This window comes from Octopus sinensis, linkage group LG1 (genome assembly GCF_006345805.1).
Source record: "Octopus sinensis linkage group LG1, ASM634580v1, whole genome shotgun sequence".
Lineage (NCBI taxonomy): Eukaryota > Metazoa > Mollusca > Cephalopoda > Octopoda > Octopodidae > Octopus > Octopus sinensis.
Window position 1 is genome coordinate 205,823,889 of NC_042997.1, and position 22,342 is coordinate 205,846,230.

At 39.1% G+C, this 22,342-nt stretch overlaps 2 protein-coding genes across 8 annotated transcripts in view; both read right to left on the minus strand.

Moving 5' to 3' along the window:
• Window positions 1–15,237, minus strand: part of LOC115209556 (protein mono-ADP-ribosyltransferase PARP15) — a 199,333-nt gene extending 184,096 nt beyond the window's left edge. For all 7 annotated transcript variants that reach the window (XM_029778023.2, XM_036508643.1, XM_029778002.2 and 4 more), the window contains exons 1-2: window positions 15,102–15,237; window positions 9,672–9,920 (exon numbers count right to left, since the gene is read on the minus strand). In XM_029778023.2, the coding sequence (XP_029633883.1) occupies window positions 9,672–9,885 (214 nt within the window). In that variant the 5' untranslated portion in view covers window positions 9,886–9,920; window positions 15,102–15,237. The remainder of the gene's footprint in view (window positions 1–9,671; window positions 9,921–15,101) is intronic.
• LOC118765935 overlaps window positions 15,206–22,342 on the minus strand; it is a 43,900-nt gene continuing 36,763 nt past the window's right edge. Inside the window, exons 4-5 of the mRNA XM_036508799.1 lie at window positions 21,483–21,716; window positions 15,206–16,425 (exon numbers count right to left, since the gene is read on the minus strand). Of these exons, the coding sequence (XP_036364692.1) occupies window positions 15,239–16,425; window positions 21,483–21,716 (1,421 nt within the window). The 3' untranslated portion in view covers window positions 15,206–15,238. The remainder of the gene's footprint in view (window positions 16,426–21,482; window positions 21,717–22,342) is intronic.

Genomic DNA, 22,342 nt, shown 5'->3' on the forward strand with positions numbered 1-22,342 from the left:
GTGATCCTTGTTTACAAATATCATGTGATTAAAAGACAAACAGATACTAACACAGTCACACACGCACACACAATTAAGGATATGAAGACAGGGAGGGCACCTGGTCCATCAAGAAGCACTGCTGCGATGATTAAAATTTCCGGTGGTGTAGGATCCAGCTTAGTCACCTGCATAGTTAACCAGGTTATTCAGGAAGTCACCATCCCCAACGACTGGTGTAGTAGTATTATTGTTAGCTGTTACAAGGGTAAAGGTGATGCCTTAGATAGAAACAACTACAGAGGTATTAAACTGCTAAACCAAGTCATGAAAGTTACTGAGAGGGTGATAGCTTGATTAGAAATAGAATTAAACTAGATGAGATGCAGTTTGGTTTTGTGCCTGGGAAGAGTACCACAGATGCCATCTTCCTAGTGAGACAGCTGCAGGAAAAGTACTTGGCCAAAAGTAAGCAATTGTACTTGACCTTCATCGACCTGGAGAAAGCTTTCAACAAAGTTCCTCGCTCTGTTACATGGTAGTCTGTAAGGAAGTTAGGAGCAGAGGAGTGGCTCGTTAGAGCTGTACAAGCCATGTACAGTGGTACTGTCAGGAAGGTGAGAGTTGGCTATGAATACAGTGATGAATTTAGCGTACAGGTAGGGGTTTACCAGGGCTCAGTTCTCAACCCACTCTTATTCATTATAGTTCTCCAGGCCATAACAGAGAAATTCAAAACTGGGTGTCTGTGGGAACTGCTATATGCTGATGACCTTGCTTATATTGCAGAATCTTTAGCAAAATTGGAGAAGAAATTCCAGGTATGGAAACAAGACCTGGAGTCAAAGGGCCTTAAAGTTAACCTAGCTATGACAAAAGTGGTTCTTATTAAGAAAAAAGATAAAAACTTTCCTTCCATCAGGTAAATGGTCCTGTTTAATATGTAGGAAAAGAGTTGGAAGAAATTTCAATTGTTGCACCCAGTGTAAACTATGGACATATAACAGGTGTAGTGGCATCACAGGTAGATTAAGAGACAAAATCATCTTTGTATGTGGTAGATGTGAAGGAACAATAAGCACTAAGAGCACACGGGACTTAGATACTCTCAAATACCCAGGAGGTTCTCTTGAGGTTCTAGATCGCTTTTGTTACCTAGGTGACCAAATTAGCCATGGTGGAGGATGCTCTTAAAGTATTGTTTCTAGAATAAGAATTAGGTGGAGGAAGTTCAGAGAACTACCACTTCTGTTGGCGACAAAAGGACTCTCTCAGAGTGAAAAGTAGACTATATGATGCTTGTGTATGAATGGCTATACACCATGGTAGTGAGGCATGGGCTCTGAATGCAGAAGACATACATAGACTAAAGAGAAACGAAGATAGTATGCTCTGTTAGATGGGCAACAACAGTGCACATGTACAGTAAAGTGCAAATGTATTGAGAGAAAAGTTGGGCATAAGAGGAACCAAACGTAGCATGCAAGAGAGAAGACTACATTGGTTTGGACATGTGATGCTTATGAATGAGGACAACTGCATAAAGAAGTGCTGATCACTGATTGAGGATGGTACCCATGGACGAAGGAGACCCAGGAAGACATGGGATGAAGTGGTGAGGACTGATCTCAGGACGTTGGGCCTCACAGAGGAAATGACAATAGATTGAGATTTGTGGCGATATGAGGTTCTTGAGAAGACCCATCCATGTCAGTGAAACTGAGTTCTAGAAGCACTGTGTGTCCCACCGACACTTAACAAGAAAACTTCTCACACACCCTACCCCAACAAACCTAACTATATCTTTTCTCTTCCTCAAATTTCCTCTTTCATGTACTATGCTTACCTCTCACTCCTCAATCTTATCCCCAGGGCCATGTTCCCTGTATCATTATAATTCCCACACCTGACCTATGTGTTCCACCCACACATTAAAAAGAAAAGTTTCACACACCCTACCTCATTCTCCTTCCCCACTCTCTACTCACAATTCTTTGGCAATGTCCTGCCACTATAGTATGTTCTTCAACTCTCAAGGGTATGCCCTGGCACTGGCCACCATCTATATTTCTCTCTTCCTTCACTCAACCATCCCATTTATGTTCTGATCCCCATCCTGTATGAATACACCTGACATTTTGACACCATCTCTATCCTGCTTTCTCTCTCTCTCGCTCTCCTTTGTGGAAGCACACCTGCTTCTGTCCTCATTATCTTTCTCTCTCTCTCTCTCTCTCTCTCTCTCTTATCTCTCTATAACCTTCCAACATCTGACACAAGATCCCCTCCTCTACTGCCCCCTCCCTGCTCAAAAGATCTTTGTCTTGCAAATTACTTTAGTGACCCTGTCAGTGCAGGTGCCACTTAAAATGGTTGATGTTCGGAAGATCATCCAGCTGTAAAAACCTTGCCAAAACAGACACAGATGTCTGGTGCAGGCCTCTGGCTGGCCAACTCCTGTCAAACCATCCCACCCATACCAGCGTGGAAGGAGGACATTAAACGATGATGATGATGATGATGAAACATGTACATGTATATCTATGCATATATGTATGATGGCTGTCCACTCGTGACTGAGGAAGACCATTGCTGACATTTAGGAACATTGTGTGCTCAAGACTACCTTATACTTTGCACTTGCAGCTCCATTGGTGACTAACGAGCCCTACACCTGACAAACATACATGACTACAAACATTGCAGACCAAACTTTCCCCATTCACTCTGCTAGCAGTGTACTTTTGAGCAGCATACTTAAATTCTTCATGAAGAATACATGCTCTTTCAGAGATGTCAACTCCCTCCTTTACCTGCTTCCTCCAACTGTAGTAACAACAAGCATTGCTCTCCCAGTCATCCCCACTTTTCACAGGTCTTTAATGAGAACTTTACACATTTCTTATATCACAGTCTTGGCGTCTGCTAGGGTCGCTTTCCACGCTTGAAGGTTTGAATAATGACAGGTCAAAATTGAGAACAAGTGTAGCACGTCTATCAAATGAACACGGAAACCTTCTTCCTTTTAGGCCCTGAAAAACATCTCTCCTCCCCATGGCTCCTCCCACATTCCTTCCCAGTTTTTGGAGTTGTCACTGTCAATGTTGGCACATTGAAAGGTACCTCTAGTGAGATTGTAGAGCTGCTTGAATGAAGGCATATTGATGTATGCTGAATACATCAGGTGAGGTGGAGAGGTGTTTCAGCCTCACAGGCAAGGCACATATGTATAAAATCTTCTGGGAATAACAGTGATGGAGTAGGGTGTGTGGGCATACTCCTTGCAAAGAAATGGGTGGATAAGGTCATAGATGTAGTCAGGGTGTGTAATAGAGTGCTTAAGCTCAGGCTAATCCTGCAGAACAGTATAGCTACAATTATCTCTGCCTACACCCCACGAGTGGGCCTACCAAATGAACAGAAGGACCACTCTTATGAGATCCTTCTATAAGCTACCTCAAAGACAAGTGGCAATGACATCATCTTTGTGGCTGGAGATCTTAATGGGCATGTCGGACAGCAATCCGGTATCTTCTATAGTGTCCACGGTAGCTATGGTATTGGCACCCAAAACGATGAAGGAACTAGGCTACTGGAGTTCTGTGATGCATGCAACCTATTATTCTGCAACCTATAAATCATATGACTCTGCTAGCCAGATTGATTCCATTCTCATAAGACAGCAGGACACATGGCTGCTCTTAAATACAACGACCCTCCCTGGTGAAGAATGTACCCCCTAACATAGACAAGTTATTTGTGACTTTAGACTCAAGGCAAGAAGGATGCCAAGAAGCAGACCAAACCAAAAAAGAAGGATTTGAAAGCTAAAGAACCCTTCAAATGGTCAGAGATTTAGGGACATCCTCATCAAGAAATTTGAGGAGAGAGAGAGAGAGAGAGGAGCTACAGACATCGACATAGAAGGTATCTGGAAATTCCTACAGGACAGCTTACTGAGTGCTACAGACCAAGTCTGTGGATGGTGCAAAGTCCCTTCCAGACCTAGGGTAATGTGGGGGTGGAATAATATAGTAGACAAGGCTATTTGAGCAAAGAAACCGGCCTGAAAAGCTGATAAGAGTAGGGGTAGCAGGAAACTGTACTAGATATGCTGAAGGGAAGCTGGGCGACAGGTATACATAGCCAAGGATGAAGCAGAAGAGAAGAAGTTTGCCAATGTCCAGCAATGTGAGGACCAAAGAACTGAAGTATTTCAGATTGCAAGACAGTGTGTGAGAGAAAATTGTGAAGTCACAGGAGAAAAATGTGTCTGCATGGATGATGGAGCACTTGCTTTTAATGATTTTCAAAAGAAAAAGGCTTGGAAAAGCCATTACAAAAGGCTGCTGAATGTGGAGAATCAATGGGAGTAGGAGAGCCTGCTAAATGGTGACCTATTTCAGGGACCAGCTACCTGAATAAACAGCACCTTGGTAGATAAAGCAATTAAGGATATGAAGTCAAGAAAAGCCCCTGGGCCAACAGGAATCACTGCTGAGAGGCTTAAAACATCTGGTGGTGTGGGCTATGGCCTAGTCACCCGCATTGTAAACCAGGTAGTTCATAATGGAGTCATACCCAATGACTGCTGTAACAGCACCATAGTCAACTGCTACAAAAGTAATGGTGATGCTCTAGATAGAAATAACTACAGGGGTATCAAATTATTGGATCAGGTGATGACAGTCATGAAGAGGGTTATAGCTCAACTAATTAGGGAGAAAGTCTTCTTAGATGAGACATAGTTCAGTTTTGTCCCAGATAGAAGCACCACTGATGCTATATTTCTGGTGAGGCCACTGTAGGAGAAGTACCTAGCCAAAGATAAACCCCAATACTTGGCTTTTGTTGACTTGGAGAAAGCCTTTGACAGGATCCCCCAATCCCTTATCTGGTGGGCGACACAGAAACTGGGGATTGATGAGTTGTTAATAGGAGCTGTACAGGCCTTAACCAGAGATGCCATTAGTAAGGTAAGGATTGGCAATGAATATAGTGAAGAATACTGGGTAAAAGTGAGGGTTCACCAAGGATCAAGTCCCTAGCTCCCTCTTGTTCATCATAGTTCTCCAGGCAATAACAGAGGAATTCAAGACAGGCTGCCCCTAGGAGCTCCTCTATACTGATGACCTTGCTCTAATAGCTGAGGTACTGCCAGAATTAGTGATGAAGTTCAGGGTGTGAACACAAGGTCTAGAATTGAAGAACCTTAGAGTCAATCTAGCAAAAACCAAAGTCTTTGTAAGTAGGAAGGCTGTTAAATCACAAACCTCTTCAGGTAGATAGCCCTGTTCAATCTGTGGAAAAGACATGGATAGAAATTCTGAAATTCTATACAATGTACCTGGTGTAAGCTATGGACACATAAGAGGTGCAGCAATATCAAAGGAAGGTTAACTGGGAAGATAGATTTTGTGTGTGGAAGATGCACAGGTGCAATACACACTGAAGATGTACAGAAAACAGACTCTGTCACATGCCAGTGGGAAAAACTAGAAGTAGGTGACCAAGTCAATAGTGGAGGTGGATGCTCTGAGAGTGTAGCTGCTAGAATAAGAATAGCCAGGGCAAAGTTCAGAGAGCTCCTACCTCTGCTGATAACAAAGGACCTCTCACTCAGAGTGAAAGGCAGACTGTACGACACCTGTATGTGAACAGCTATGCTGTATGGCTGTGAAACATGGCCAGTAACTGCTGAAGACATGTGTAGGCTTGAAAGAAATGAAGCTAGTATGCTCCACTGGATGTGTAATGTCAGTGTGCATACATGTCAGAGTGTGAGCACCCTGAGAGAAAGGCTGAACATAAGAAGCATCAGATGTGGTGTGCAAGAGAAACGACTGTGCTGGTATGGTCATGTGTTACATATGGATGAGGAAAGCTGCGTGAATAAGTGTCACACCCTAATAATGGTGGGAACCTGTGAAAGAGGGAGACCCAAGAAAACCTATTATGATGTGGTGAAGCATGACCGGGACCTTTGGAGATATGCTGTGCTTGAGAACACCCAGAAAGCCAAGTGAGATCATAGCTGTGACTGATGCCAGTGTCACATAACTCACCCATTTAAAAGTACCCTTCAATCGTTGGGCAATATGTTGTGCTTGAGAAAACCTGTTGAGTCAAGTGAAATCGTAGTCATGACCAATTCCAGTACCACTTGACTGGCACCTGTACTGGTGACATGTAAAAAGCACTGTTTGAGCGCAATCGATGGCAGTGCTGGCTGACTGGCTCCTGAGCTGATGGCATGTAAATAGCGCCATTCAAGTATGACCAATGCCAGTGCTGCCTGATTGGCATTCATGCTCACGACATGTATAAAGCACTATTCAAGCATGGTCAATGCCAGTGCTGCCTGACAGGCCCCCATACTGGTGGCATGTAAAAAGCCCCCACCACACTCTCAAGGTAGTTAGCATTAGGAAGGGTATCCAGCTGTAGAAATCTTGCCAAATCAGTTTGGAGCCTGGTGCAGCCTCCTGGCTTGCCAGTCCTCAGTTAAACCATCCAACCCATGCCAGCATTGAAAGCAGACATTAAACAATGATGATGATGATGATGATATAATTTTGGACATTTAACAAAAACGATACATCTGAAAAAATGAAATTTCAAACAATGTTTGGACTACTGAGAAAAATGTGACTCCTAAAAACAATGGGATTTTGAACCAAAAAGGAGACTGTTAACATACATGAGAAGTCTAATAAAAATGAGAACTGGATGTATCAAACAACAAACTTTTTAAGACATTTATGAGTGGATGAGCGCCAAGGACCATGACCTAACACCAACAGATTGTTTGAAAAGGCTAACAATTGCTCAGGTGTGCAAGGGGGTCCTGAAATCATGGAATGCTGAGAAAATGGAAGTAGAAGTAAAATCTTTTTCAAAAATGTGGCATCAGTAATGCATTAGGTGGCACAGAAGATGACATTCTGTCTGAAGATAGTGACACTTTGGGCAGTATTAATGGCCCTGATGATTATTACAGCTTTGGGGCTATGGCGACTGCGTTTGGTTTTAGGATTTGAAGAGTGAAATATTATTTCCCTTATACTCATACGTTTAATATTTGCACACTTATAAAGCAGTGAGCTGGCAGAAACGTTAGCGTGCCAGGTGAAATGCCTAGTGGTATTTCATCTGTCTTTATGTTCTGAGTTCAAATTCCACTGAGGCTTTGACTTTGCCTTTCATCCTTTCAGGGTTGATAAATTAAGTACCAATTGCATATTGGGGTCAATCTAGTCAACTGACTCCCTCCCCAAAAATTTTGGCCTTGTACCTAGAGTAGAAAAGAAAAGTATTTTATGATTTTGGTAGTATTGTATGTAGACTTATACAGTACTTTCTTCTTGTCCCAGACAAAGGAAAATCTAGACTCCAATAACATTTTATTCCACAGTTACACTTTGTAAAAATACCACATAAACATGACACCTCAAATAGAACAAAATGAAAATAAAGATTACAGTAAAATCTCCTCAATAAAAACATTTCAATCATAAAATCCTGAAAGAAGTTAGGACTTTCAATAAAATATGAGACTTCTAAAGAATGAGACTTTTAATGAGATTAGGACTTTTAAGAAATATGAGACTACTATAATGACAATTCTCACAAAAACGAAACTACCCTCTAAAGTGAGATTTCTTACAAAAATGAGACTTTTAACAAAAACGAGACATCTCACAAAAATTATACTTCTGAAAATATTGACAATTCATCATCATCATCATCGTTTAACGTCCGTTTTCCATGCTAGGATGGGTTGGATGGTTCAACCGGGGTCTGGGAAGCCAGAAGGCTGCACCAGGCCCAGTCTGATCTGGCAAAGTTTCTACGGCTGAATGCCCTTCCTAACGCCAACCACTCCGTGAGTGTAGTGGGTGCTTTTTACGTGCCACCTGCACGGAGGCCAGATGGGGCTGGCAAAGGCCACGATTGGATGGTGCTTTTTACGTGCCACCTGCACAGGTGTCAGACGAGGCTGCTAAACGGCCATGATCAGATGGTGCTTTTTACGTGCCACCGACACGGAGGCCAGATGGGGCTGGCAAAGGCCACGATTGGATGGTGCTTTTTACGTGCCACCTGCACAGGTGTCAGACGAGGCTGCTAAACGGCCATGATCAGATGGTGCTTTTTACGTGCCACCGACACGGAGGCCAGATGGGGCTGGCAAAGGCCACGATTGGATGGTGCTTTTTACGTGCCACCGGCACGGAGGCCAGTCGGGGCGGCGCTGGCAACAGCCACATTAAACTTTTAACATAAATGAGACTTCCAACAAAAATGAGACTTGTAACCAAAATGGGACTTCAAACTAAAATGGGTTGTGAAGCAAAAATGGTACTTCTGTAAAATGAGAATGGAACTTTTTCATACAATGAGATGTCTAAGAAAAATGGATTTGCTCATAAGAATGAGATTGCTAACAAAATGAGACCTGTAACAAAAATGGGACAACTAACAAAAATAAGAACTCTTAGAAAATTGGGTCTTCTTACAAAGGTTAGATTTCTGACAGAAATGGGACTTCTAAGGAGGATGAAACTTTTAACGAAATTAGAACTTCTGACAAAAATGAGACTTTTGACAATGTTAGAACTTCTAATAAAAATGAGACTTGTAATAAATATGTGACTTCTAAAGAATATGAGACTAACAAAACTGAGTCTTCTAACACAAATGAAACATCTAAGAAAATTAGGATTTTTAACAGAAAAAAAACTTGTAATAAAATTGAAACATCTAACACAAATGTGACCTGTAACAAAAACTGGGCATTTTACAATAATTGAAACTTTCAACAAAATGGGACTTTTTATTACAATGTGACTTCTAACAAAAGGGAGACTTCTAACAAAAGTGAGACTTCCAACAATAATGAGACTTGTAACACAAATGAGATTTCTAAAAATGAGATTTGTAAGAAAAATGGCTCTTCCCAGAAGAATGAGATATTTAACAAAAATGAGGCTTTTTCTAAAAATGGGACTTCAAACAACAATGATAGTTGAAGCAACGAAATTGGATTTTCAAGCAAAAATGAAATCACTAACAAAATTGGGATGTCTAACAAAGATGAAACTTTTCACAGAATGAGACTTCTAACAAAAATCGGTCTCTATATATCAATGAGACTACTAACAAAATGAGACCTGTAAGAAAATAGGACTACTAACACAAATAAGAATTCTTAGAAAACTTGGTCTTCTTAAAAAGATCGGATTTTGGACAAAAATGGGACTTCTAATGTGAAGAAAACTTCAAAGAAAAAAGAGATTTCTAACAAAAATGAGCCTTCTTAAATATGAGACATCTAACAAGTATAAGACTTATAATAAAATTAGAGCTTGTAACAAAAATGAGACTTCTAACACAGATGAGATTTCAGAGAAAATTAGGACTTCTAAGGAAAATGATGCTTCTAACAAAACCTAGACCTTTAACAAAGACTGGACTTCTATCAAAATGGGAATTCCAGCAATGGAAAAATAAGTACCATACTTTAAAACAATAAGTACTGAGGTTGATTCACTTGACTAAAAATTCTTCAAGGCAGTGCTGCTCCAGCATGGACAGAGAGTAGCGATGAAACAAACTGAAGATATTTGAATATTGTAATTCTTATTTCTATACCAAATAATTTGAACAGAATTAAAATGGTAAATTCTTACCAGTACTGATGGCAGGAATTGCAATTGATGTATAAGACTTTTCTTCAAGAACTGTCAAACAATTTTGAACAGCTCTTGAAAGGTAATCCATTTCCTGATTCCATCCATTATTCCAAACAGGTCCAACAGCATGAATGATAGTCTTGCATTTGAGTTTACCAGCTTTAGTTGACACTACTTCTCCAGTTTTCAGTTCACTCCTTCTTTCTTTCATAATTTTGTTAGATTCAGTTTGAATTTCAGACCCACCTGCAAAGATATTTGCATCTTATGTCCTGTTTAATACATGTTAATATATGTTAATCATCATCATTTAACGTCCGTTTTCCATGCTGGCATGGGTTGGACAGTTCGACCGGGGTCTGGGAAGCCAAGAGGCCGCATCAGGCTACAATCTGACATGGCAATGTTTCTACAGCTGGATGCCCTTCCTAACGCTAACCATTCTGAGAGTGTAGTGGGTGCTTTTTATGTGCCACCAACACAGGAGCCAGTCAAGGCAGTGCTGGCATCAGCCACATTCGGATGGTGCTTTTTACGTGCCACCAGCACAGGAGCCAGTCAGAGCGAGGTGGCTGGCATCAATCATATTCGGATGGTGCTTTTGGTGTGACTGGCACAGGGAGCCAGTCAGGTGGCGCTGGCATCAGCCACAATTACAATTTCCATTTGATTTTGGTTTTGATATACTTGACTCAATAGGTCTCCTCAAGCATGGCATGTCGCCCTACGATCCAAGGTACTTTTTGAGTGTGCTGGTTATGCAACACTGGTGTAGGCTACAGCTGTGATCTCACTTTATTTGCCGGGTCTTCTCAGTCACAGCATATATAATAAATATAATAAATAAGTCTAGGTACGGAAGCAAGGTCTAGAATCAAAGGGCCTTAGAGTAAACCTAGCAAAAAAACCAAACTCTCAGTAAGTAGGAAGGTAGACAAATCACAAATTCCTTCAGGATCTGTAGAAAAGGCATTGCTAAAAACTCCATAAGATGTACCTGGTGTAAGCTATGGACATATAAGAGGGGCAGCAATATCAGAGGAAGGTCAACAGGGAAAATAGCTTGTGCATGTGGAAGATGCACAGGTACAATAAGATGTACAGAAAACAGATTCCATCGCATCAGGGGGAAAAACTATTGTTCCTGTTTAATATGTGTTATATATAATATGTATCATCATCGTCGTTTCACATCCACTTTCCATGCTGGCATGGGTTGGAGAGTTTGACTGAGGACTGGCGAGCCAGATGGCTGCACCAGGCTCCAAAATGATATATTAACATATTATGTTTTATATCTATCTATATATAAATGAGAGTTTGTGTGTGTGTGTGTGCATATGTTCCATATACATTTGAAAACTAAGTTGCTGATTTTGACATATGAGGTATTAAATGATTCACTAATCTTTTGGCTACCAAATAAACATTATTTTCATTTACATATTTGCATTACAAAAATTTGACATGATAATCTTTTCTATAACTCAACTATCATAAACATTTTATGCCACAATGACAATGAAGTCATATTTTCTATATGAGTGGTGTAGCTCAAAAGACATCCATTTCTCTATAGGTTATGGGGAAATACAGTCACTCACTCTCTCTCTCTCTCTCTCCCATGCAATATGCACACATATATACAAAAAAGATGTATGCATATGTATTTATGTACGTTAATATGAAAGATAATGAGTGTGCACACATGTATGTGTGAGAGAGAGAGAGAAACCGAGTGAGTGCCACTTACACATACATGCAAAAAAACATGCATGACAAAACACACATTCACTCACTCACTCACTCCCTCTTTCACACACACATGCATGCATGCACACACACACACACACATGTCCATTTCATATATATGTACATACATCTTTCACTGTCTGCTCTCACTTCAAAGCAAATGTCACCTTTTCACTCCACTTTCTCCTCTCTTCAAAGCATAATGAAATAAAAAAAATTTATGGAAATTAACAAACAATCATATGATTCCATATGGTAGACCATAGGATTGAATTGACAACTTTCCTGTTTCAAACAAAAGAATATCATAAAATAACTTCCTTTGGCACACACACACTCTAGGCAACACTTCTCTATGAATTATGTTTTTTCTTGTTATGTGCACACACAAAATTACAGCTCAAATCCAGTTGAAATCACCTTTTTCTATTCGTTAATTCGTGTTTGTGATGACTGTATTTAAAAACCTGATCTTTGATATGTACTTAAAAGGAAGTTCTCCCAGAAATCCTATCCTTTACCTGTTGTTTCTAGCATGTCCATGGTGACATTTGTGTCCCCCACCCCCACCTGATTTTTTTTCTTAAATTTCTTCCAATTGTTAAGTTTTCAATACAGGAAATTAGTCTTTCATCCAAAAATATGTTCTCAGTATTTTAATTTTCTCCCTTCCCACACAAATTTCTTCATTTTTTACTTTTTCGAAATCCTTTATTTGGTAATCCACAGCCAAAGCAAACAGAGAGTATGAATCTTTAAGAATTTTCTTTTTGCTTAAAGAAACACTAAAATCTCCTTCCCAAACATCCACCCATCATCTCACTACTTTCAAAAACCTACAACCTCCCAATGTTTCACTTTTAGCATTTTAGAAAGCAGGGAAATTTAATGTTGTTCACCTGTTGTTTCTAGCATGTTGGGTTTTCTGGTAGTTGTCTGATATTTTTTACATTTACAATTCTACACATGGATGAAACATCAGACAGAAGTGAAACACTTGGTGTCTTTAGCTTTTTGAAAGTGGGTAGGTGATGGGTGGGCAAGGTAAGAGAATGTTTAAGATAAAAATTAAACTTTAAAAAAAACAGATTTCCCAGATTCATAATCTCTGTATCTTTCTACATGGATAAAAAAATAAGAAATAAAAAAGTTACAAATTAAGAAAGTGCAGTGGGGATGGGTGGGTGGGGGGGGGGGAATTAAAATTCTGAAAACGCGATTTCAGGGCAAAATCATATTAACCTCCTTTTATACAATGACACAATACATAGTTTGTGATGTTTCTTATGAACAGAGAGCACTTTCATGCAAACCCGTGCAGATTGTAACCTTCCCCGACCATTATTTTTAAACAAACAATAACTTTCATTACACCAGTAATCCAGTTCACTATATAACAGTCCCATAAGAAAGGAACAAATAATACAATGTGGCTGTAGATCATAACACCCGGGCAACACCGGGATGCATTGCTAGTACATATATCATAATAAATAAATATATATTTTTTAATTTATATTATTATTATTATTATTATTATTATTATTATTATCATATTATAAGGCAGCAAGCTGGCAGGATCGTTAGCATGATGCATGAAATTCAGAGTCGATAAATTAAGTACCAGTGAAACACTGGGGTCGATGTCATCGACTCATTCCCTACCCCAAATTTCAGATGTTGTGCTTGTAGTAGGTCCGATGCCAATACCCCCTGACTGGCTCCCATGCCAGTGGCATGCAAAAGGCACCATCCAAACATGGCCAATGCCAGTACCCACTGACTGGCCTCTGTGCTGGTGGCACATAAGAAGCATCATCTGAACATCGCCAATGCCAGTGCTCCCTGATTGGCCCGTGCCGGTGGGACGTAAAAGGCACTGTCTGAACATGATCGATGCTAGGTCTGTCTGACTGGCTTCTGTGCCAGTGGAACATATAAGGTGCCCCCTACACTCTCGGGGTGGTTGGTGTTAGGAAGGGCATCCAGCTGTAAAAACTTTGCCAGATCAGACTGAATCCTGGTGCAGTCACTGGCTCTCCAGATCTCAGTCAAATAGTCCAATCCATGCGAGCAGGGAAAACGGACATTAAACGATGATGATGATGATGATATCATTTAAAATATTCATATTATATATTACCTGTATGTATGTATGTATGTATGTATGTATGTATGTATGTATGTACATAGATATATATACACACACATACAGACATACCAACATATTCAGTGCAAAATTATAACTAACATGATGAGGTGAAGAAAGGAAAATAGATATAAAAGTCTTTTACATTTCAAACATACACTCTTCTTCAAGAAAAACAGAAAATGGAACATAAAATATAGAGAGAAAAAAAACGAACATGTCTGAATTGGACTGTCACTGTAAGCTGAAATGACCAGAGGAGGAAGAGGTTGCTAAAGGCATGAGTGGCAAGGGGGATAACTGTGAAACTGTTACCGATGGGTGTGTGAGCACGGACATCAATGCATGGCATGTGTGTATTAGAAGCTGTATATTTGTGTGTCTGTATATGTGTGTGTGTGTAAGGCTATGTGACACGTGTGTGTGTACATTAAACTATTACGTGCATATATACTGTATGCATGGTTATGTGTGTGGCTGTGTGTGAACATGTGTGTACGTGAGCCCTTGTTTTCTGTTTATATGTTCATACATGTGGGCTTATGAAGCTATTGTGTGTGTGTATATCTTGTGTGTGTGTGTTAAGTGTGTGAAACTGGATAGAGGTGTTTGGTGGAAGATGGGTGGGGAAAGTGGTAGGTATTGGGAAGTGTAGGTGTGTTATGATATAGTTGCTGTTATAAGCGTGCGGATGGGTAGCATGAGGGGTGGGTGGGTGCTATTGTGGGCGAAGGAAGAGGAGAAGGAGTGAGTGCGTGTGGATGTGTGTACATGCTGTTTGAATATGTTGGTGGGTGTGTGGTGTTGGGTAATGAGTTCAACGGTGTAGAGTAGGTGTGTGTGTGTGTGGGTAGATGTTGCGGGGACACTGGGAATGTAAAAGGTGGATGGTGTGAAGGATGGTTTGAAATGAAAAGGGATGGAGAATTTAGACTGTAAGAGAAACGAGTGGTGTGGAATGGAGTGTAACAGAAGAAGAGATCAGCATTGCATCAGACATAAGTTTCTTTAAATGGATTGTAACATAGATGACATCATTTATAATTATCCAGATTTTGGGGACTGGTCAGTGATCAAGTGTCTCAAATCTATAAACTCTGAGTGTTACACAAATAGAAATCACCCCGTCCTTCCTGTAGCCAATTGCCACATGTTTCCAAATGAGGGAATACTCCCCCATGGTCAGACACGTTTTTCATGGAAGACCAAAAATGACACAACATCACTTGTGTGATGGTGATGTTCATTTACAACCATCGTGTGCTGTCAACACCTGGCTACTCACCCTCACACACACACACATATATATATATATATGTATGCATGTATACACGATGAGCTTCTTTCAGTTTCTATCAACGAAACCCACTCCCAAGGCTTTGCCAATCACTGACCTATAACAGAAGACACTTGTCCAAAATGCTGTGAGTGGAATTGAACCTGAAACCACGTGATCAGGAAGCAAGCTTCTCAACCACACATGGATCTAAAAAGAAACATTAACTATAAAAAATGGTATTACTAACCTTTCTTCACAATGGCTGCAGCAACTCCTCCTCTGTGTTCCAGTCTGCCATTTGCAGCATTAACAATAGCATCTGTGTCCAGAGTCGTGATGTCACCTTCCCTCAACACTATTTCACAGTTCTTATACTAACATTGACTATTTGCTCTTGTGTTCTTTCCGAGTGAAACGCATCCTGGCTTTGTTTTCTTCACTAAAATCATTGAATTCTTGTTCATTGGACTCTCTATGAAAGGGGTAATGTTCAGAAGGCCTCGATGTATAAGATTCATAAGTTAAAGATTGCTCAAAGTTATCAATTTTGCTTTTTATATCATTAACTACAACATCAACTGCAACAATAGAATTTTCTCCAATAAAATGGGAATCTGGAAACTCTTCTTTTAGACTTTCAACAAATGTCAGCCACTTTCCATGACTTGGAGTATCCTTAATTTTGTCTACAAAATCCAGTGTATTGGCAACAAAAAATTCTTTCATAATTTCTTCCAAAAGTGAAAGATGTGTTTTATCACTTGCATAAAGTATTACTGAATTACCATCACCCGTTTCCCATGAACCAATACATTTCTTGCTTCTCAGTTTTACATCAAGATATTCTTTCACTGGTTTTTTATTTATGATCATTCCAGTATTTAAAGGCAAACACAATTCAGATTTAACAATTGACTTAAGAATTTTATACATTTTCTGTTGATAAATATCTATTTCGGAAAACTGGCCTTCAAAAACAACTTTGTTACTATGAACTGTGACTTTTAGACCTTCAAATTGTCCTGCCTGCTCAAAAAATCCGAGACCAGATAGAATACGTCTTTCATGAATATTTAAATCATCCTCACGTTCAGTTCTAAGATTATCCAAAAGTCTATTTTTCCTTTTAATCACGTCACTTTTATCGAATCCGAGAATATGAGCTTTATGATATCGGAAATCAAAATAAAAATACTTCTGCTCATCTTGACTGTCAAATGTTCCAACAACGTCTTCAAACATATCATCTGGAACATCAATAGTTTCAACAGTAATGGAATTTAATAAATCTTTCAAACGCTGTTCAATTTCCTCAAAATTTCCTTCAGAATATTTAAATCTCAGTGTATTAGTCTTGGAATCTTTCCAAAGAACTTCAGCCAAAGTCTTTAATTGGTCATTAACTTCAGTTCTATGTTTCTTTAAAAAATTCAGATGGAACTTGGTAGGTAGTGAATAGTCATGGACTTGCTGTTTCGAAATGATATTTTCTTCAGGTGGTTTCCAGAATGGTTGAACATCTAATTTCACACCTTCCAATTGATGTGGCATTCTACAAACGTTCAGCACAACTAAATTATGAAAAAGTAAAAAGATAAAATCATTTCGTTAGTGAGGGAAAAGGGGTGAACTGGGGAGTTCAGTGGGTAAATACAGAAAAGTATTTGAAGACAAAGTTATATGTTATTATTATAATACATTAGCAAACAGAAAAATATAATCAATATTTAACTGATACTAAGTAAACACTATCTCTATTAATTATAATAAATACTAGAAACATCACTGTAATTTTGGTTTCAAATTTTGACACAAGGCCAGCAATTTCAGGAGAGTGGCTAAGTCAATTACATCAACCCCAGTGCTCAACTGGTACTTATTTTATTGACCATAAACATCACTGGAATGTTTGTTTCAAATCTTGGCACAAGGCCAGCAATTTCAGGAGAGTGGTTAAGTCAATTACATCAACCCCAGTGCTCAACTGGTACTTATTTTATTGACCATAAACATCACTGGAATTTTGGTTTCAAATTTTGGCACAAGGCCAGCAATTTCAGGAGAGTGGTTAAGTCAATTACATCAACCCCAGTGCTCAACTGGTACTTATTTTATTGACCATAAACATCACTGGAATTTTGGTTTCAAATTTTGACACAAGGCCAGCAATTTCAGGAGAGTGGCTAAGTCAATTACATCAACCCCAGTGCTTAACTGGTACTTATTTTATTGACCATAAACATCACTGTAATTTTGGTTTCAAATTTTGGCACAAGGCCAGCAATTTCAGGAGAGTGTCTAAGTCAATTACATCAACCCCAGTGCTTAACTGGTACTTATTTTATTGACCATAAACATCACTGTAATTTTGGTTTCAAATTTTGACACAAGGCCAGCAATTTCAGGAGAGTGGCTAAGTCAATTACATCAACCCCAGTGCTCAACTGGTACTTATTTTACTGACCATAAACATCACTGGAATGTTTGTTTCAAATTTTGACACAAGGCCAGCAATTTCAGGAGAGTGGCTAAGTCAATTACATCAACACCAGTGCTCAACTTGTAATTATTTTATTGACCATAAACATCACTGGAATGTTTGTTTCAAATTTTGGCACAAGGCCAGCAATTTCAGGAGAGTGGCTAAGTCAATTACATCAACCCCAGTGCTCAACTGGTACTTATTTTATTGACCATAAACATCACTGGAATTTTGGTTTCAAATTTTGGCACAAGGCCAGCAATTTCAGGAGAGTGGCTAAGTCAATTACATCAACCCCAGTGCTCAACTGGTACTTATTTTATTGACCATAAACATCACTGGAATTTTGGTTTCAAATTTTGGCACAAGGCCAGCAATTTCAGGAGAGTGACTAAGTCAATTACATCAACCCCGGTGCTCAACTGGTACTTATTTTATTGACCATAAACATCACTGGAATTTTGGTTTCAAATTTTGACACAAGGCCAGCAATTTCAGGAGAGTGGCTAAGTCAATTACATCAAACCCAGTCCTCAACTGGTACTTATTTTATTGACCCCCAAAGGGATAAGAGACAAAGTCAACGCTGGTAGAATTTGAACTCTAAGTGTAAAGTTTAATGAAATGCCACAAAGCATTTAGCCTGGCATGATAACTATTCTGCCATTTCACCACCTTAATCACTGAAATAATTATGAAAACATTGCTACTACAACAATGGTTCATTATAGCAATTATCAACTCTTACCGGCTAATGTGATGTTATTATCATCCTTATTATTATTATTATTATTATTATTATTATTATTATTATTATTCAGTAGTTATATTTTTATAGCGTGCTTTCACTTCACTACCGAGCGCAGCTCTGTGTGCCTTGGGTATGTGCTGTGATTTTGATTTCACTTGCCTCAACAGGTCTTTGCAAGCAGAGTTTAGTGTCCAATGAAGGAAAGGCATGCATAAGTGGACTGGTTACACCCCTGGCCTATGCCAGGGGTGTAACCAGTTATAGTTATAGCCACATTGCTGTAGTTGATGTGTACACTGCAAAAAAATAAATTTACGGTAATGTATCATAGTATTCCTCTGGTTATACGGCCTATTGCACATGGAGCTGACTTTCCAGTTCCTTTCACTCACTTGGTTTGAAGAATGTTACATTAAACAGTGATGAAGAAGCCAAATGAGAAGAAGGTGAATACTACTCTTGTGACTAAATCAAAAGTCTGTAGTTATTTACATAGCAAGAGCTCCTTGATTTGGTGAGATCTGAACCTATCAAAGGGTGCAGTGGAAATTCTGGTTTAGGCTAAAAATGAGAAAGCTTTCATTACCGGGAACCTTCGTTTTGAAACCATCTCAGGAAACATGAGTTGTTACCATTCTTTGCTGAGGATGGAACAATGGTGTTTTTTGCTAAGCTATTTTGAGATCAAGAGTAATCCCCCAGAATGGAGGCTGTTCATGGATTCCTCCAAAAGGAGTTTGAAGGTTGTCTTCCTACACAATGGAAATAAGTATTCCACCATTCTGTACAACTACAGGACACATATGAAAATATAAAAAAAGTCTTTTGTTGAATATAAAATATGCAGAATACCACTGGCAAGTGTGTAGAGATTTCAAAATGATAGAGCAGAGGAAGTTCAGAGAGCTGCTACCTCTGTTGGCAACAAAAGGGCTCTCTCTCTCTCCCAAAGTGAAAGGTAGACTATATGGTGCTTGTGTGCACATAGCAGTGCAACATGGGCTCTGAATGTAGAAGACATGCATAGACTGGAGAGAAATGAAGGCATTATGCTCCATTGGATGTGCAACATCAGTGTGCACATACAACAAATTACAAATGTGCTGAGGGAAAAGTTGGGAATAAGAGGAACCAGATGAAGCATGCAAAAAATAAGACTGTGCTGGTTTGGACACTGATGCATATGAATGAGGACAGTTGTATAAAGAAGTGCTGATCATTGAACGTGGAGGATACCTGTGGAAGAGGGAGATCCAGGAAGACATGGGATGAAGTGGTGAGGACCTATCTCAGGATGTTGGGCCTCATGGAAGAAATGACAAAGGACCAAGATGTCTGGCCTTATGAGGTTCTTGTGTATCCCACCTACATATAACTACAAAAGCTTTGCACATCTTACTTCAACAAACCAATCTACATCTCCACATCTCCTCTTCCTCACAGATTGAAAGGATTAAATGTTATATGTCTAGATTTTAAAAAATACATAAGACACAGTACCAAACAGTTGGATTAGTAAAACAATGAGCATGTTTTGAATAGCAGAAACATGGAGAAAATGCTTAATGAACATATGAAACATTGGAAAACAAAATCTAAGAAAAGAGGAAATCAAAATCTCAGAAAAGTGAACATCAGACATGGAATATTCCAAGGTGATAACTTATCTCCATTACTATTCGTATTGGCCATGACACCGCTCATTTTGATACTAAGAAAAGTTGAAATTTCTTACAATTTGGGAAAAGGAAATGGTCAGATAAAATCATCTCCTTTTCATGGATGATATAAAGGTTTATGTGGAAAATGAGAAAAAACTTGAAAGTCTTGTATATACCATCCGGATTTTCTCAAATGACGTAGGTATGGAATTTGGGATAGAAAAATGTGCTATTTTGAAAATGACACAAGGAAAATTTGAAAGAAGCCAGGGAATTGAAATGCCAAATGGACAAACAATGAAAACGGTTGAGAAAGGACAGTGGTAAAAGTAGTAGGGAACATTGGAAACAGACGAGACAAAAAATAAAGAAATGAAACAATTACCAGTAGGGAGTTAACAAGGAGAGTCAGAAAATTATTGCTGAATGCAAAAAAAGAAAAAAATGTTATTAAAGCAAAAAGTGCAAGAGCAGAACCTGTAATCAGATATGGAGTTGGAAATGTAGACTGGAGCAAAAACGATAGAAAGAAACTGGAGAGGAAAACTAGAAATGTATGGAGCCCACCATCCAAACCTAACAATAATAGACAAAGAAAAGTAATGTTGTTTACTAATTGATCCACCTTGTTAATTTGATTCCAGGATTGTAAAGAAAGGAGATGAAAAATGTTTTAAATCCAATCCCTTAAAATTTGAAATGGTGAGAATTTGGAGTATCAGAACCGTAACGGTCGTGCTTATTATAATAATTGGGAAGTGTAAGTAAAGATATAGACAAATGGTTGTAAGAGTTTGGAATAGGATGTCCTGTAGAGCTTCAGCAGAAAGTTTGCCTCTTAGAGACAGGAAAAACAACTACTACTACAATAATTTGATGAAGTCATTGCCCTTACTGTGAATGAATGCTCTCAAGTTGCCCAAAACCAATATGAGTTGTGATGCATGAGCCTGGTGTACCCTTATCAGATGGGTAGTCATGATGGGTATACTGGGCTTCATATATTCATACCCCAGTGTCACTTTGATGGCATGCACTGCTCTCTCACTCAACAACAACAACAATAATAATGATAATAATAATAATAATAATTTGATGAAGCCATTGCCCTTACTGTGAATGAATGCTCTCAACATGCCCCAAACCAATATGAGTTGTGGTGACATGATGAGGCTACAAAAGTGATGCATTGGAAACTGTGAGGAAAGTTGGGGTTAGAGAGAAGCAAAACATGGTACAAACACAAACCACAGAGAATCACAGAGTCAGAGACCTGTAAAATATTGTGGGATTTTTCAATTCAGAAAGGGCCAAGTGCTTGAGTACAACAAGCCAGGCCTGGTCGTTGTGGACAAGGTGAACCACATGTGTTCTATAACTGATGTTGCATACGCGTTTGACCCACAATTAGTTAGGTGAACAAGTGGACAATCCTCTTAAATGTGCTTGACTGTGAAAGATGGAGATAGTACTAATTATTATTGGGGCCCTGGGGACAGTATCAGAAGATATTAAGAGGAAATGAGGACAGAGCGCTGAGTAGAGCTGTCTGCCACCTTGTCACAGCCATTATCATCAAGAAAATATTACATGGCTGAACAGAAGAGATAGCATGGTACCGCAGGCTGCGGATAGCAAGCCTCCAGGAGTTCCAACAAAACCTGAATTAAAACAATGCTAATAACTGACTCTGATAGGTAGACTAGACAAAGAGAGCAGAAAAAAATTACTTACCACACGCCTCTTTAAAACTTATTATGTAAGTATCAGAGGTTTGTTGTTGAACTGAAGAAATATCTCCACCAACACTTTTTTTTCTACTTCCAAAATATCTTCGAAGACTGTCAAAGCTGACATTTGAAGAAACGTTTTTCACTTGAACACTGTTTATTTCCTTAATTCTATCCACTTTCAGTTGATTTCCTTTTAAGGGGTTGTTTTGGCACATCCTCTGAACATCCTCAAAATCTGCAATAAATACAGTGAATGGAAATACATTTTGGTAAAAGAATCAAATTGAAGTCAATTTACTGATGTTTTAACACATTTTACTTTTAATTGATTTTAAATGATTCTTCATATTTGGAGATTTTAGCATTAAAATGCAGTTCCAATTATTTAACAACTCCATATAGGCACAGGTGTGGCTGTGTGGTAAGATGGTTGCTTCCCAGCCATATGGTTCTGGGTTCAGTCCTACTGTGTAGCACTTGGAAACAAATGTATTCTACTATAGCCTGGGTTAACCAAAGCCTTATGAGTGGATTTGGTAGACGAAGACTGAAAGAAGCCATCTGTCTGTCTGTCCGTCTGTATGTTACTGTCTCCTTGCTTGTTGTAAATGAGTGTCCCTGTCATACAAGCAGTGTCCGTCATTTCCAGTCTTCCTTAAAACATGTCTGGTCACTGGGAAACATTACCTTACTTGGAAATAGGTGAAGGTTGGCAACATGAAGGGCATCCAGCTGCAGAAAATCCAACTCATCATCAAATTTTGTCCAACCCATGCAAGCATGGAAAAGTGGATTTTAAAACAGTGATGCTGATCATGATGATGATGATGATGTGTCCTTTAGTAAATGTTTACTCATCCT